This window comes from Maniola jurtina, chromosome 23 (genome assembly GCF_905333055.1).
Source record: "Maniola jurtina chromosome 23, ilManJurt1.1, whole genome shotgun sequence".
NCBI lineage: Eukaryota > Metazoa > Arthropoda > Insecta > Lepidoptera > Nymphalidae > Maniola > Maniola jurtina.
In genome coordinates this window covers 8,498,288-8,513,590 of record NC_060051.1, presented here as the reverse complement: position 1 = coordinate 8,513,590, position 15,303 = coordinate 8,498,288, and the positions used below count along the sequence as shown (strand labels likewise).

At 37.8% G+C, this 15,303-nt stretch overlaps 1 protein-coding gene across 1 annotated transcript in view; it reads left to right on the top strand.

The window, feature by feature from the left end:
* The window catches only part of LOC123877461 (NACHT and WD repeat domain-containing protein 2), a 48,947-nt gene that overhangs the window by 17,295 nt on the left and 16,349 nt on the right, over nucleotides 1-15,303 (top strand). The window contains exons 4-16 of the mRNA XM_045924264.1: nucleotides 778-923; nucleotides 1,567-1,741; nucleotides 4,129-4,273; nucleotides 5,747-5,972; nucleotides 6,998-7,108; nucleotides 7,844-8,019; nucleotides 9,310-9,464; nucleotides 10,013-10,216; nucleotides 10,555-10,694; nucleotides 11,273-11,384; nucleotides 12,055-12,153; nucleotides 13,167-13,336; nucleotides 14,030-14,193. Of these exons, the coding sequence (XP_045780220.1) occupies nucleotides 778-923; nucleotides 1,567-1,741; nucleotides 4,129-4,273; nucleotides 5,747-5,972; nucleotides 6,998-7,108; nucleotides 7,844-8,019; nucleotides 9,310-9,464; nucleotides 10,013-10,216; nucleotides 10,555-10,694; nucleotides 11,273-11,384; nucleotides 12,055-12,153; nucleotides 13,167-13,336; nucleotides 14,030-14,193 (2,023 nt within the window). The remainder of the gene's footprint in view (nucleotides 1-777; nucleotides 924-1,566; nucleotides 1,742-4,128; nucleotides 4,274-5,746; nucleotides 5,973-6,997; nucleotides 7,109-7,843; nucleotides 8,020-9,309; nucleotides 9,465-10,012; nucleotides 10,217-10,554; nucleotides 10,695-11,272; nucleotides 11,385-12,054; nucleotides 12,154-13,166; nucleotides 13,337-14,029; nucleotides 14,194-15,303) is intronic.

The following is a 15,303-nucleotide window of genomic DNA, read 5'->3' as shown; positions in this document are numbered from 1 at the left end:
CCCCGGGATGCCCCCCAAGTCTGTACAAAATTTCATTAAAATCGGTTCAGCGGTTGGGCTGTGAAAACGTAGCAGACAGACAGACAGACAGACAGACACACTTTCGCATTTATAATATTAGTATGGACTAGAGGATGCCCGCGACTTCGTCCGCGTGGATTTAGGTTTGAAAGATCCCGTGGGGACTGTTTGATTTTCCGGGATAAAAAGTTGCCTTTGTCAATTACAGAGACGCAAGTTATCTCGGTGCCAAATTTCATATAAATCGGTTAAGCGGATGGGTTTTTGGGAATCCCGTGGGAACTCTTTGATTTTCCGGGATAAAAAGTAGCCTATGTCCGTCCCCGGGACTTAACCTAGGGAAAGCTAACCCTGTACCTTTCGTCAGAATCGGTTAAACTGTTGGGCCGTGAAAAGGTAGCAGACAGACAGACAGACACACTTTCGCATTTATAATATTATAGTATATATAGTATAGTATTGTATAATAGTATATAGTATGGAGGATTAGTTGATACCAGCCGCTTCGTCCAGGTGAATTAGGTTAATCCAGTGGGAACTCTTTAGGACTTAGCTGAATCCCGCGACGACATTTTAAAAATCCCGTGGAAACTCTTTGATTTTCTGGAATAAAAGGTAGGTATTCTCCAGATCTTTAAGTATAACTACGCAAAAAATCACGTCGATCCGTTGTTCCGTACGTGATTGAAGGACAAACCAACAAACAAACCCACTTACGCATTTCTAATATGGGTATCTTTACACTTTATATTCCAGGTGGTAGATATGAGATGGGGGGTCCGAGACGAAGCAACAGATGACCACATGACAACAGAGCTCTGTATGAGAGAGATCAAAAACTGCCAGCGTTTGTCCATGGGACCTAACTTTGTGGTGTTCCTGGGACAGAAATATGGATACAGGTAAACTAACTAACTGGTAACCTGCTAGAAAAATTAATACGTTTGGTTTGGTACCCTCATATATATAATAAATAATTATCACTACTACATCATTGTTTGACAGTCAGAAAGTGTACAATAGTATCCAAGTTTGACTTTTGACTTTACCAGGAAAATTTTGGTCTTCATAATCTACCGCTGGACAAGGGATTCTTGAAGGGATTTCCTATTTGTTTTTTTTTTAATTTTCATGTAGATTTGCGCTTGGCTGCAATCAGACCTGCTGGCAAGTGATGGTGCAGACTAAGATGGAGCGCGCTTGCTAGAAGATGCCTATTCACTTGTATGACTTGTATGTATTGGAGGAGAGAAAAGATGCTGTAAGGACGTTCCATATGCTAGCGGTTCGAATTAGAAACGGGGAGGCAGATCGCTTCGTACGTTTCCGTGGAATTTACGTACGACTGCAGTCTTTGGCGATACGATAGTAGAAAGCTGAAGGAAAAGCCAGGTCAAACAATCTTGGAGACAATCTCTGAAATATATCCTGTAGAATACCAATAGACAGGCAACGTTGCGTCGAAGTTCCAAACTTTGAAGCTTGGAATTGATTTCAACTTCGTCACTTTTCCAACTGAAACTCTAGCAAGTTAACCTTTTTCAGACCAATACCAACCTACGTGTTATCATCAGAGCTGCAGATGTTAAGAGACGAGCTGGCGGCGGGAGGAGTGGACGTGATTCTCTTGGATACCTGGTACAAGAAGGACTCCAATGCTGTGCCACCGGTGTCAGTACTGCAGCCCATATCTTCTATACTGATCAACTTTAATAACAAGGTTATCTATGATATCTCTAGCTACTTTTTACGACCCATCTTGACCGAGCATATACCTGAGGCTATTGGTTCCATTAACTGGGAGACATATTATGTTAAAAATTATTATTTTATAGTCAAAGTCAAAACCAATTCAAAGTAGGTACAATTGTAGTCCTTTTGATAGTCGAAATTGTTTTTGTACGATATAGTGCATTAACTGGGAGTCATATTATGTTAAAACTATTATTTTATAGTCAAAGTCAAAGTCAAAATCATTTATCCAAAGTAGGTTCAATTGTACTCCTTTTGATGGTCGAAATTGTTAAATTTGTACGATATAGTTGTGATAGTTAATTAGTAATTACGTAACTTAAAACTATTACGAGGGTTCCAAACGCGCCCAAGTCTGATCTGAGATAAAGATCTGAGTACCTATATATTTGAAAACGAAAATCAATAAAATCACGAAACCATAGAGAAAGAGCCAGAAATTAATTTCTTGTAAGTACTACAATGTAGGCAGACAAAAGATTTTCGCTTGGTTATTTGTCTATGGACTGAAATGAAATGTTGTGGCAAAGGATAAACCTTTCTTTGGACAAAAGATACTTAACAATATTTACCTATTAAAAGTTGGAAAAGCATAAAACAATCTTTATGAATTTCAATACTCTCAACAATAAACTTTGACGACCTCCTGGCGCACTGATGATCGCTGTGCTTTTATTGGTGGGAGGTCCCAGGTTCGATTCCCGGCAGAATTATTAATTTCTACATTTTCTCTGGTCTGGTCTGGTGGGAGGTTTCGGCCGTGGCTAGTTACCACCCTACCAGCAAGGCCGTGCTGCAAAGAGATTTAGCGTTCCGGTACGATACCGTGCAGAAACCAAAGAGGTATGGGTTTACCAAAAACTGCCCTTCCCAAGGTTAGCCCGCTTCCATCTTAGACTGCATTATCACTCACCACCAGGTGAGATTGCAGTCAAAGGCTAACTTAAATATCCGATTTAAAAAATCCAAAGAATACGACATCGCTAACAATATTTACCTATTAAAAGTTAAAACACAAAAAATTAAAACCCGACTGCGATCGTCTTAATAAACGCTGAAATATTACAGTAAAATTGTTTTTCTGTCGCTTGGTATATTTTAATGCTGTAGTAGATTTATATTTATGAACTCAGAATTTTCTTCTCTTTCATTTGACATCCCACTCAATACAAAAGCAAAAAAAAAACTTTTTGGAGACCCCTACTTTTTTGATGTTTTATACGTTAGGTCATTTTTTTCGTATAAAATATAGCCTATGTCGCCCGGGCCTTTACAACGAATCAATTGACACCTCATTCATTAAATCAACCCAGTAGTTTAGGCACTACGGTAGAACACACAGAATCTGGATACAAACATACATAGACTGCTAAAATCATTTAAAGTAACCCTTCCTTTTGGCTTTGCCGCAGTCGGGTAAAAAGTTGAACGAGCATAAAACAAACTTTATCAATTTCAATACTCGAACCCATTGAATAGTGAACAGTAAACTTGATTTAAAGTTGTTCTTCTTTCGCTCAGAGAGACTGACTTTATTAATTGCTCAGTGGAAGCTGTATTTATAGTCTTTGTTTAAGTGTGAATTAAGAGTTTAGTCTTTAGATAGTTCCTCCACTTGGTCTTTGTTTTTAGTTGAAAAGTTTAAGGCATTTTCGCTATTACATTAGCGATCAGGGACCTTTTAAACTTGTTTATGTAAAACTAGAGGATGCCCACGGCTTCGTCCGCGTGGATTTTGGCTTTTTAATCCTGTGGAAACTCTTCGAATTTCCGGGATAAAAAGTAGCCTAAGTCCTTCCCCGGGATATACCCCAAGTCTGTACCAAATTTCATTAAAATCGGTTCAGCGGTTGGGCTATGAAAACGTAGCAGACAGATAGACAGACACACTTTCGCATTTATAATATTAGTATGGATTAGTGACCCGTACCAATTTTGACCTGTATATTGACTATGCTTTATGAATATTTTAAATTGAGTCAAATGAAAATCAAACTCTATTATCTAAATACTAGAGGATGCCCGCGACTTCGTCCGCGTGGATTTAGATTTTTAATAGACCCCGTGGGACCTGTTTGATTTTCCGGGATTAAAAGTTGCCTATTTCGATTACAGGGACGCAAGCTACTTCGGTACCAAACATACAAATTGGTTAAGTGGATGGGTCTATAGGAATCCCGCGGGAACTCTTTGATTTTCGGGGATAAAAAGTAGCCCATGTCCATCCCCGGGATATAAACTAACCCCATACCTTTCGTCAGAATCGGTTAAACTGTTGGGCTGTGAAAAGGTAGCAGACAGACAGACAGACACTTTCGCATTTATAATATTAAGTATGGATTTTTAACTTTCCAGAGAGTGCCGAAACTACAAGCAGAGGACCAGGCGGTCTGGTGGGACACTCTCACCAAAATGCAGAAGCTGTTCCGCAAAGCATCCCTACAGCTTTACAATGCTGGCAAAATGGATAAGGATGCTATGCATAATTACTTTATGTCTGGTAAGGATCCTACTGTGATATTTGAATCCCAAATACATTCTAGCGATCTCGGATTCATCACTGATCAATGACCATATTCTATTTGGTGAAGAAAATTATGTGGATACAATTTGCATTTTTTATAACTTAGATAGATAGATATAACACTTTATTGCACATAAAAACACATGTAAAGGAACACAACACATAAAGAAGAAAACAGAAAAAAACAATTGTGTGCAAAGGCGGCCTTTTTTTGCTTAGAGCAATCTCTACTAGACTACAAAAGTTTTCACAGCATAAGTAATCCGAATTCTTAAAATACTTTTAAAAATTGATCTAGATTTAAAATATCATATAATATATTCTCTAATCTTATCAGACGCTTCCTTCCTATCCTATCCTATCAGTGACGGATTAAGACTACTTGATGCCCTAAGCAATCCATGTCTGTGGGCCCCCCTATCCGTATGTTTACTAGAATCGGTCTTTTTAAACCTTTACTGCCTAAAAACATTAGTTTTTTGTAAAATAAGATGATGAGAGGTAACGTACTTTAGAAGTGGAGTAGGTGCGACAACAGTAAAAAACCGGCCAAGTGCGAGTCAGACTCGCGCACTGAGGGTTCCGTACTCGAGTATTTTTTCCAACATTTTGCACGATAAATCAAAAGCTATTAGATATACATAAAAATAAATAAAAATCTGTTTTAGGATGTACAGGTAAAGCCCTTTCAAATGATACCCCACTCGGTATAGTTATTTTATTTTGAAAATTGAAACATATTTTTTTTTAAATGATGTAACCACAAATTCGCGGTTTTCAGATTTATTCCCGTACTTGTGCTATAAGACCTACCTACCTACCAAATTTCATGATTCTATGTCAACGGGAAGTACCCTATAGGTTTCTTGACAGACAGACAGACAACAAAGTGATCCGTTCGTTAAGGGTTCCATTTCTCCTTTTGAGGTACGACACCCTAACAAAGCATAATTTATTTATTTATTGAAATGCGCCTTGCAGCTTTCGGGGGCATTCGAATTGTCGAATGCACAAGCGGGCAGCGAGTGGGCAAGCGGGAGTGGGGTTATGACTCTAGGTCGGACGCTATGTCAACTTAAAACGCGCGAATTTTCAGATTAGTCCCTTATTAGTCCTAGAAACTTTTTTTGGTGACGTGAGAGTGAGATGTAATGCCCAAAGGATGGATTTTTTTTGTGCTTCTTCTGGTGCCCCCTCAGACGTGATGCCCTAGGCAATTGCTTAATTTGATTAAGGGTTAATCCGTCACTGTATCCTATACACATATTATTGTCAAATTCAGTACGAAATTTTCTCGATATTGGATCGAACTAAATGCTAGCCGCCCTACGAGTATTTTCTTCATTTCTTTTCTTCAGCATTGGGCATTTTCTTCTTACTAAAAGAAGAAAATACTCCGAATATTTCAGGTTATTTAGTCAAATCTTATCTAAGTTATCTTGTTCACAGTAACTGAACGAGAAGTAATCAACGGAGTACTAAACGTGAAGAACACTAAAAACCACTGTCTGGCCTACGTCCGGTACATCAATAACATCAACCTCCAGAACCTGAAGAAGGCCAGCAACTTCGTGGACATCCTCAACAGGAGCTTGGATGCTGAGGCTTCTAAGCTTTTAGCCGATTTGAGGGATGTCCGATTGCCTAATAAGATCGAGACTACAAATATACAAAAGTAAGTCTTGATCAAAGTCAAAATTACTTATTACTTGCTTCCATTCCATTCCATCAGCCTGTAAGCGTCCACTGCTGGACATAGGCTTTTCCAAAAGCGCGCTTTCCTCATCCACCCGCTCCCCGCCACCTTCTTCAGGTCATCAGTCCAGCGGGCAGGAGGTCGTCCCACACTGCGCTTACCGGTACGCGGTCTCCACTCCAGAACACGTCTGCCCCAACGGCCGTGGGTTCAGCTGGCCTGCCCATTGCCACTTCAGCTTGCTTGCATGTAAACTTATGACTCTTATCAAGACTGAGCAGAGCAATTGATCTTTCTGAAAGGCAAAATGTTACAATTATGGATTAATGCCCCATATTGCCGCCAGTATGGGGTTTAGGGTGCAGTAATGAGTCTTAGTATCCGGCTTAGAAGCCTTTTATGACTCTAAAGTTTAACAAAACACAAATTAGGAATCCGGTATATAATATTTACTGTATGTAATACATGTTACTAATAAATGTAACTAAAGATTCACACTATAGTGTAGGTTACTTGCGACTCCTACGCTCCGCCTCAGGAAGGTCCAAAAGTCATTTATGGGAATGGGTATAATCTTTTCTAACAAAATTACTCAATCAATTTTGGACTTGTCTTTACACAGGTTCAAAAAATCTATTAAAAATATGCTGCTGAGAAAAGCATATTATTCAATCGAAGATTATGTAAATGATAAAACAGCGTGGATTTGACCTGCAGCTCGCTGCAGCAGTGCGCGGGACTTCAATTGCTTTTATACATGGCATAATATTGTATATCAATTTTTTGAAAAGAGCAACCGCCGAGTTTCTTGCTTTTGACGATTCAAAAGAACTTGTTAAAGTCTAATTGAATAAAAATAATTTGAATTTGAATTTACTGAATACTGATGGTGACTTTTATACAGGTACTTATGGTTTAGACTTTAGACTAAGATCGGATAGGGTAAAGTTGTGATTATCCAGACGAGATTTAGATTATTCTCATGTTCATTACTAAATTTACAGGTATACAGTAGAGTGGATAGGGCGGGATGGATTGGACAATGAGACGCACGGCGAATACCTCAACCATTTCATCACACATTTCTATAAAAACATTATAAAGCTGGTTGATAGGTAAGTCAATGAAACTAAGCTTAGTTATTTTAAATTCTTTCTATCGACCTTTTTTACCCCCGACCCAAAAAGAGGGGTGTTATAAGTTTGACGTGTGTATCTGTGTGTCTGTGTATCTGTCTGTGGCATCGTAGCTCCTAAACTAATGAACCGATTTAATTTTTTTTTTTTTGCTTGAAAGGTGGCTTGACCGAGAGTGTTTAGCTATAATCCCAGAAAATCGGTTCAGCCGTTTGAAAGTTATCAGCTCTTTTCTAGTTACTGTAACCTTCACTTGTCGGGGGGTGTTATAAATTTTTAATTTACACTCGTTAGCTATCTTCTTTAAAACTGTGTTTATGGTATTATCAAGAACCTATAGGGTACTTCCCGTTGACCTAGAACCATGAAATTTAGGAGGTAGGTACTAGGTAGGTCTAATAGCACAAGTAAAGTAATAAATCCGAAAACCGTGAATTTCTGTTTATAAGTATCATTAAAAAAAAATTAAAATGAATTTCAATTTTCAAAGTAAGATAGATAACTATACAAAGTGGGGTATCATAATAATGAAAGGGCTTTACCTGTACATTCTAAAACAGATTTTCATTTATTTTTATGCATAATAGTTTTTGATTTATCGTGCAAAATGTTGGAGAAATACCCGAGTACGGAACCCTCAGTACGCGAGCCCAACTCGCACTTGACTGTTTTTTTTTTAATGAATAAAGGTACCTAATGAATCCTCATTTCAAGGGCAATGCGTAAAGAAGACAGCAGTGCACAAGGACAGATAGTGACAGAAATACTGCAACATCTGCATGCTTGTAACAACTCTGTCAAGGTGTTCCATGGAAGAGAAGATGATCTCAACTACATTGAGAACTATATGCTAAATGATTCCGATAAGCCACTGGTACTTTATGGAGAAGGTATAGTGTTAAAAGTAGATTATTTAATGGTGTGCCTTGTAGGTACTAGAAGCCTAGTAGGTACTAGTAGCCTAGTAATAGTAGTAGAAAGAAGAACCATTAGGTAACGCATAAAGTGTCTAGTCAAAATATCTGCATTATTAAGAAAAGTTTTCAAAGACAACACTTGAATAATGTTGCCCTAGCTAGAGTAAATTTTCGAAGTAAGCCCAATTCCAATTAATAAAATGGGAATGGTGAAGGAAGGTTACTGGAAATGGAAACTGTGAGGGGTAATACTGAATTTTAGTAAAATGGGAATCGGACTGAAAGAAGGTTACTGGAAATGGAAACTGTGAGGGGTAATACTGAATTTTAGTAAAATGGGAATCGGACTGAAGGAAGGTTACGGGAAATGGAAACTCTGAGGGGTTATAATACTGAATTTGAATCCAACGTTATCCCTATCAAAGTATCAAACCTCAAAGTAACCTCAATAGTTCAACGGTTATACTACAACCTAGATACTATAGGTGGTCAACCTAGATATTTTTCAACACTCCGCTTCGTTATTTAAAAACAAAATTAAAAACCACCTAATGAGTCTTTGAATATTCCATAGTAAGTCTAATATAAAATATTTAAAGATTCATTTTGAAATTGTAGGGTGCTATTTTTAGTCTTTTTTGTAGTTTTTATTGTTAGTTTTAAAAATTGTTGTACTTTTGGCTTATTGAGTAATTAATTTAATTATTATAGATTTTATGCAAAGAATGTCTTAGGTTAAGTTTTACTATTTAGAAGTTTTAGATTAAGCATGTTGAGTTAGTCTGTAAGTGAGTATACATTGATAGTCCTAAGTTTATATAAGTCGTCATAGTTACTTTTCTTTGTATACCGTTGGCTTCCTATTAAATAAATAAAAAAAAAAACGGTTGAGGAGCGGACTGAATTCCGAAAGGTCGGTGGTTCAAAGTTCAAACCCCACCCGTTGCTTTATTATCGTACCAGCTCCTGGCACAAGTTTTGCGCTTAATTGAAGGGGTAATGGGAGTACCTATTAGTCATGATTAGCATGGCTAATAATCTTGTTTTTTAGAAAAAAACCCCTTAAATGAACAAACCACATAGATAATAACCTTACCTGGTTAAGAAGGTTACCTGGGAGTGATCACTTTAGTGATAAGGTCGCCCTTTGTATTTGTATAAGTGTATCATTTATTATTCTCTTTGCATTTTTGTACAATATTGTTTAAATAAATAAATAAATAATAAATATTTATACCTATATTATAATACAGATTTTTTTAGGTGGTTGCGGAAAAACAAGTCTTTTAGCGAAGAGTTCTGCAATGTCCCTCAATACATGGTTTGCAGAAGTGCGACCAACCAACATCATCAGATTCCTCGGAACTACACCAGATTCTAGCGCTCTTACACCTACACTTATATCTATTTGTCAACAGGTACTTTCTATAAAATAGTTCTCTTGATTTTTTGAAGCTAAGTAGGTTAGGGGAATACGATCAGATTTTTCTCATATTGACTCCTAGCATATCACCTGGATTGTCTGGTTTCATTAGAATGTAATTGACAGACCATTCCGTTTTTAAACCCCCAACCCAAAAAGAGGAGTTATAAGTTTGACGTATGTATCTGTGTATCTGTCTGTGGCATCGTAGCTTCTAAACTAATTAACCGATTTGTTTGAAAGGTGGCTTGATCGAGAGTGTTCTTAGCTACAATCCAAGAAAATCGGTTCAGCCGTTTAAAAGTCATCAGCTCTTTTTTAGTTACCTACTGTAACTTTCACTTGTCGGGGGTGTTATAAATTTTTAATTTACACTTGTCACTAGAAACGATAGATAAGAACTATCTTATCTTGCTTTATTTTCTATTAAATCTATTTTTTTTATTTATTCACTATACGCAACTCAATTATTTTTTACTCATGAGAGATGATTGAGTTTTATAGTCTTTTAGGGGTTCCTCAAAGTAATGTAAAATTTTTCAGATATCCTACAACTTTGCCCTCCCCTTCGAGGGCATACCGGATGACCTTGTTCCTCTCACAGCACACTTCAAGCAGCTCCTAACCATGGCTTCACAGCAACAACCCTTACTGTTGTACCTGGACTCAGTAGACCAGCTCACTGGCATCGGTACTGAGAACAATAAGGTGTCTTGGCTACCAACTAGATTACCACCGCATTGTAAAGTGAGTTTTTTTAAATTGATTTTAGTTGCAAGAGGGATAATCCACTTGAAAATGCGCTGGCAACGTTGACTGAAGTCAATGACAGTAACCAAACCTTAGTGATATCGAGACCCTCAAACCAGTTTTAGATTAAAGACACTGCAGTTAATGCCCGGTCGGGAAAAGTGGAAAACTGACACTGGCCAAATTCTTCTGAGAAATTGCTACAAATACCCGTAACTTTCTGAATGGAGGCATAGAAAATCCCGCGCTTAGCCATTCTCTGATGATGAACTTATGATATACCATTTACTTCCTAGGTGTCTAATCACCTACTGGTGATTTTTTCAATTTTGCAGATCATAGTAACTTGTGCATGCGAGGAAGCCAACCCTGAAGTATCAAAGGAGTACGATGTTCTCCGAAGAATGATTGATTCCGAAGAAAATTTCCTGGAAGTTAAAGCTTTGGGCGAGGAGTTGGCTATGCAAGTTTTGAAGTTAGTGTCAGAGTTCTCACCTATGAAAAATCTTTCACTAAAATAGACACGTAATGTGCATGAGACGGGTCTGCCCGCGATATTCAAATTTAATTTGGTTTTTCGCAATTTGTAAACTGATACGACAAAGTAGGCTTATAGCATTTTAATTGCGCCAATGGCAGTATCATCCTCACAGGTTTATCTAAAAATCTTTACTTGAAAGGGTCCAGTTTAAGAAATTAGTTATAGTATCGACTAATATGTGAGTAACTCATATGAAACTCATTATTTTGACTAATTTCTCAAACTGAACAACACAAAAACTTAAAATCAACAACTGACCAGTCTCCTGCACCTTAAATATTTCTTCTACCTTGCTTTAACGGTAAGGAAAAGATCGGGAAGAAACTGTATGAAAGAAACTGTGAAGTGTGCCTATCTACAGTTGGCCTATGTGGCCTAAATTCTCATTATAAGAGAAAACCTGTGTTCATTAGTGGGTCGGCTGGTGATGGCTTGAAACTATACTATTATAATGAATACGATGAAATGAGATTATTGTTATATATTTTCTAGTTTGATCATACTTTTTTAAGGCTTTGGATGGCGTCGGCTGCACGAGATCTGTCGAACTATCAATGGCGGCTGGTCTCCAATGCTATAGCCAGTTGTTCTTTGCCTATCTTCGTCAAGCTGGTATTTGCTGAGGTAGGTAATTACCCTTTATACAAGTGTAAATTAAAAATTTTCAACACCCCAAACAAATCATTTTCAAATAAATAATTATGTATATCTAGGCAACGTCCATCTTGACAGCTTGACATTTGTCAATTGACACTTGAATATTATGAACCTAAGGGTTATCTAACCTTCTTTTCTACAAGAAAACTAGAAAATAGCTGATAACTTTTAAACGGCTGAACCAATTTTTTTGGATTATAGCTAAGAACACTCTCGATCAAAGCCACCTTTCAAACAAAAAAAAGTAAATTAAAATCGGTTCATTCGTTTAGGCGCTACGATGCCACAGACAGATACACAGATACACAGATACACACGTCAAACTTATAACACCTCTCTTTTTGGGTCGGGGGTTAAAAATGTGTTATAGGTACCTACCACTACCGTTTGTTCGCTTTCGATTATCTGGAAGAGATCGCTATTTAGCGATAAGACCGCTTTTTATACTTATCTAAATAAGTTTTCTTTTTTGTAACCTGACATTTGTGTTTTGTAGTTCAATAAAATATATGTCATACATACATACATACAATTTAACTAATTTTATAAGGTAGGTAACCAGTCATATTATTGTTATCTGATCAAGTAAGTAGTAAAAACTTTTCATCATCAATTTAATGAATTGTGACTTATGCAGGTTTGCAGATGGCGAAGTTACACAAAGCCTACCGAAACCCATTTAGCTTCTACAGTCATGGACTCAATCATGATGCTGTTTGAGAGAATCGAAAAACAGGTGTGTCTTAAATGCCTTTTTCTGCGCAATTTATAATCGACAGATCTTGCTTTAGGCAGAACAACATATCTTTTTGCTGTACAAAAAGATATGTTTTGAGTTCATTTTCCAATCACTTGCCCCGTTACTTTCTCTAGATAATGTTTGTTTCTTCTCTTCCTGAGCCAGTTTCCTGTTTTAAAGGTTCTAAAGCGGTTCTCTATCTTAAAAGATTAGGCGCTGTTTTTATGAAACGCTATGCTATTTATATAATTTATCCAGAGTGGTCCCCTGTCTTAAAATAATAGGATTGTTTTTATGGTGGCACTGTAAAATTTGTGTGATCTTGTTTGTTTCCCAAACATTAATTTATTTGAGACTAGGTAGCTGACGCCCGCGACTTCGTCCGCGTGGATTTAGGTTTTTAAAGATCCCGTGGGAACTGTTTGAGTTTCTGGGATAAAATGCCTATGTCAATTACAGGGACGCAAGCTACCTCGGTACCCATACAAATCGGTTAAGCGGATAGGTTTTTAGGAATCCCGTGGGAACTCCGGGATAAAAAGTAGCCTATGTCCGTCCCCGGGATATAAGCTAATCCTGTACCAAATTTTGTCAAAATCAGTTAAACTGCTAAGCCGTAAAAAGGTAACAGACAGACAGACAGATAGACAGACAGACACACTTTCGCATTTATAATATTAGTATGGATTAACTTCGCCAAAAGCTTTGCTACACAATCTCGTAAGATCTACATTATATATATTTACTAGCTGACGCCCGCGACTTCGTCCGCGTGGATTTAGGTTTTTCGAAATCCCGTGGGAACTCTTTGGTTTTCCGGGATAAAAAGTAGCCTATGTGCTAATCCAGGATATTATCTATCTCCATTCCGAATTTCAGCCAAATCCGTCCAGTAGTTTTTTCGTGAAAGAGTAACAAACATACACACACACACACACACACACACACACACACACACATACAAACTTTCGCCTTTATAATATTAGTGTGATCTTACTTCATTATTTCAGCATGGCAGACTTCTCGTCTTCCACGCTCTAGCCTACATCACCGCAGCCAGGAGTGGTCTCTCCGAAACCGAACTAGAAGATTTGATATCCTTGGATGACAAGGTTCTTGATGACGTTTATCAGTACCATCTGCCTCCGGTTAGGAGGATACCACCTTTACTTTGGACCAGGTTTGTAATAATTCTTCTTCCTCTTCCTCTTTCTATTTCTTCATTAACTTTCCATGTTCTTCTTTACTGTATTTAAGGTGAGTCTGTTTGTATTTGTAAATTGATGGTAAAGTTTTTTTAACTGTCATATCAGTTTAAGTTTAATAAGGCTGTTAAAACTAAACGTACTAAAACTTCCCAGAAACTACCTGAAACTTCTCCAATCGGTCGCATCAGGAAATACGAGACCTCTTTAGCAATATTTTCATAACTTATCCAATTTATAACCAAGTCCTGAACGTTTTGGTTCTTTGTAGTATCTGCCATCCTCAAACTCTCTGTCTCTCTGTTTTTTTACATATTTTTTATTCAGATACAAGCCCTTGACTTCCATCTTATCTGGTGGCAAGTGATGATGCAGTTTAAGATGGAAGCGGGCTAACCTGGAACGGATATGGCAGTATTTTTTTTAAACACATACTCCTTTGGTTTCTACACGGCATCGTACCGGAATCGCTTGGCGGCACGGCTTTGCCAGTAGGGTGGTAACTTGCGACGGCCGAAGCCTCCCACCAGACCAGACATTTAGAAATAATAAAATTCCAAACCCCTGCCGGGAATCGAACCCGGATCCTCGCACTAATAAGACCACAGCGCTTACCACTCCGCTAGGGAGGTCGTCGAAACGAAGGTCTCTGTATTAAACTTTTTCAGGATCCGTAATGACCTTCCCAACTACCTGTCTGAGCGCGAAGCAGATGGCGTCTCCGTGATGAACTGGTACCATCGCCAGTTCCGCGACACGGCACGCGAACGATACTTCAAGAACATGAACATGGCCATGTACTTCCACTCCATGATCGCTGACTACTACTTGGGTAAATCCATACCATATTTCCATACTAATCACATAAATGTGAAATTACATAAACGCGAAAGTGTGTCTGTCTGTCTGTCTATCTGTCTGTCTGTCTACTACCTTTTCACGGCCCAACAGTGTAACTGATCCTGACAAAATTTGGTACAAGGTTAGCTTATATCCCGGGGACGGACATAGCTGGCTACTTTTTATCCCGGAAAATCAAAGAGTTCCCGCGGGATTCCTAAAGATACCTACATCTGATACTTAATCGATTTGTATGAAATTTGGTACCGAAGTAGCTTGCGTCCCTGTAATCGAAATAGCCAACTTTTTATCCCCTAAAATCAAACAGTTCCCACGGGATCTACAGAAATCTGAATCCACGCGGACAAAGTCGCGGGCATTCTCTAGTACTACTATAATGTTACCATTGAATCCACCGAAGGTGCTGGAACGTTGCCCTGGATTGGAAAAAGTGCCATTGGTAGACTTACTACCCATAGATGTCAAATCTTTGAAAAGAGCAACCGCCGAGTTTCTTGCAGGTTCTTCTCGGTAGGAAAGGCATTCCAAACCAGTGGTAGATGCTCTTGACGATTCAAAAGTACTTGTAAAAGTTTAATTAAATAAAAATATTTTGAATTTGATGGATATAGATAATACAAGTTACAGTGGTAAGCTTGATATAAGCGGCACAAGACTTCTAAAAAAACCTACAGATTAAAAAAAATACTGTAAAGTTTTAAAATTTTTAACATTTGAAAATGGTGCCATGCTGCCGCCATAATATTTTTTTTAATCAAACATTAAAAAACTCAAATACATAATTATTATGGTAGGTAAACATTGAAAAATGAAAACTTTATGCTCCTTTTTTGGGCAGTCGTGTAAAAAGGTGAAATATACATCGTTTCTGCTTAACCTGCCCTTTTAATTCCAATTTATCTGTTGATTTTGTTAACCTTCCTGATCCCAACATTTCTTACAACCGGTACAAGATCAATCGGATACGATTGAAAATCAATCGAAATCATCGCTCGATTGATTTTCTATAGCACAAAATTATACATTCGTGTTGCAATAAGTCGTAACAGGCGAATCGTGGATAGGCACCAAAAATTCGTTA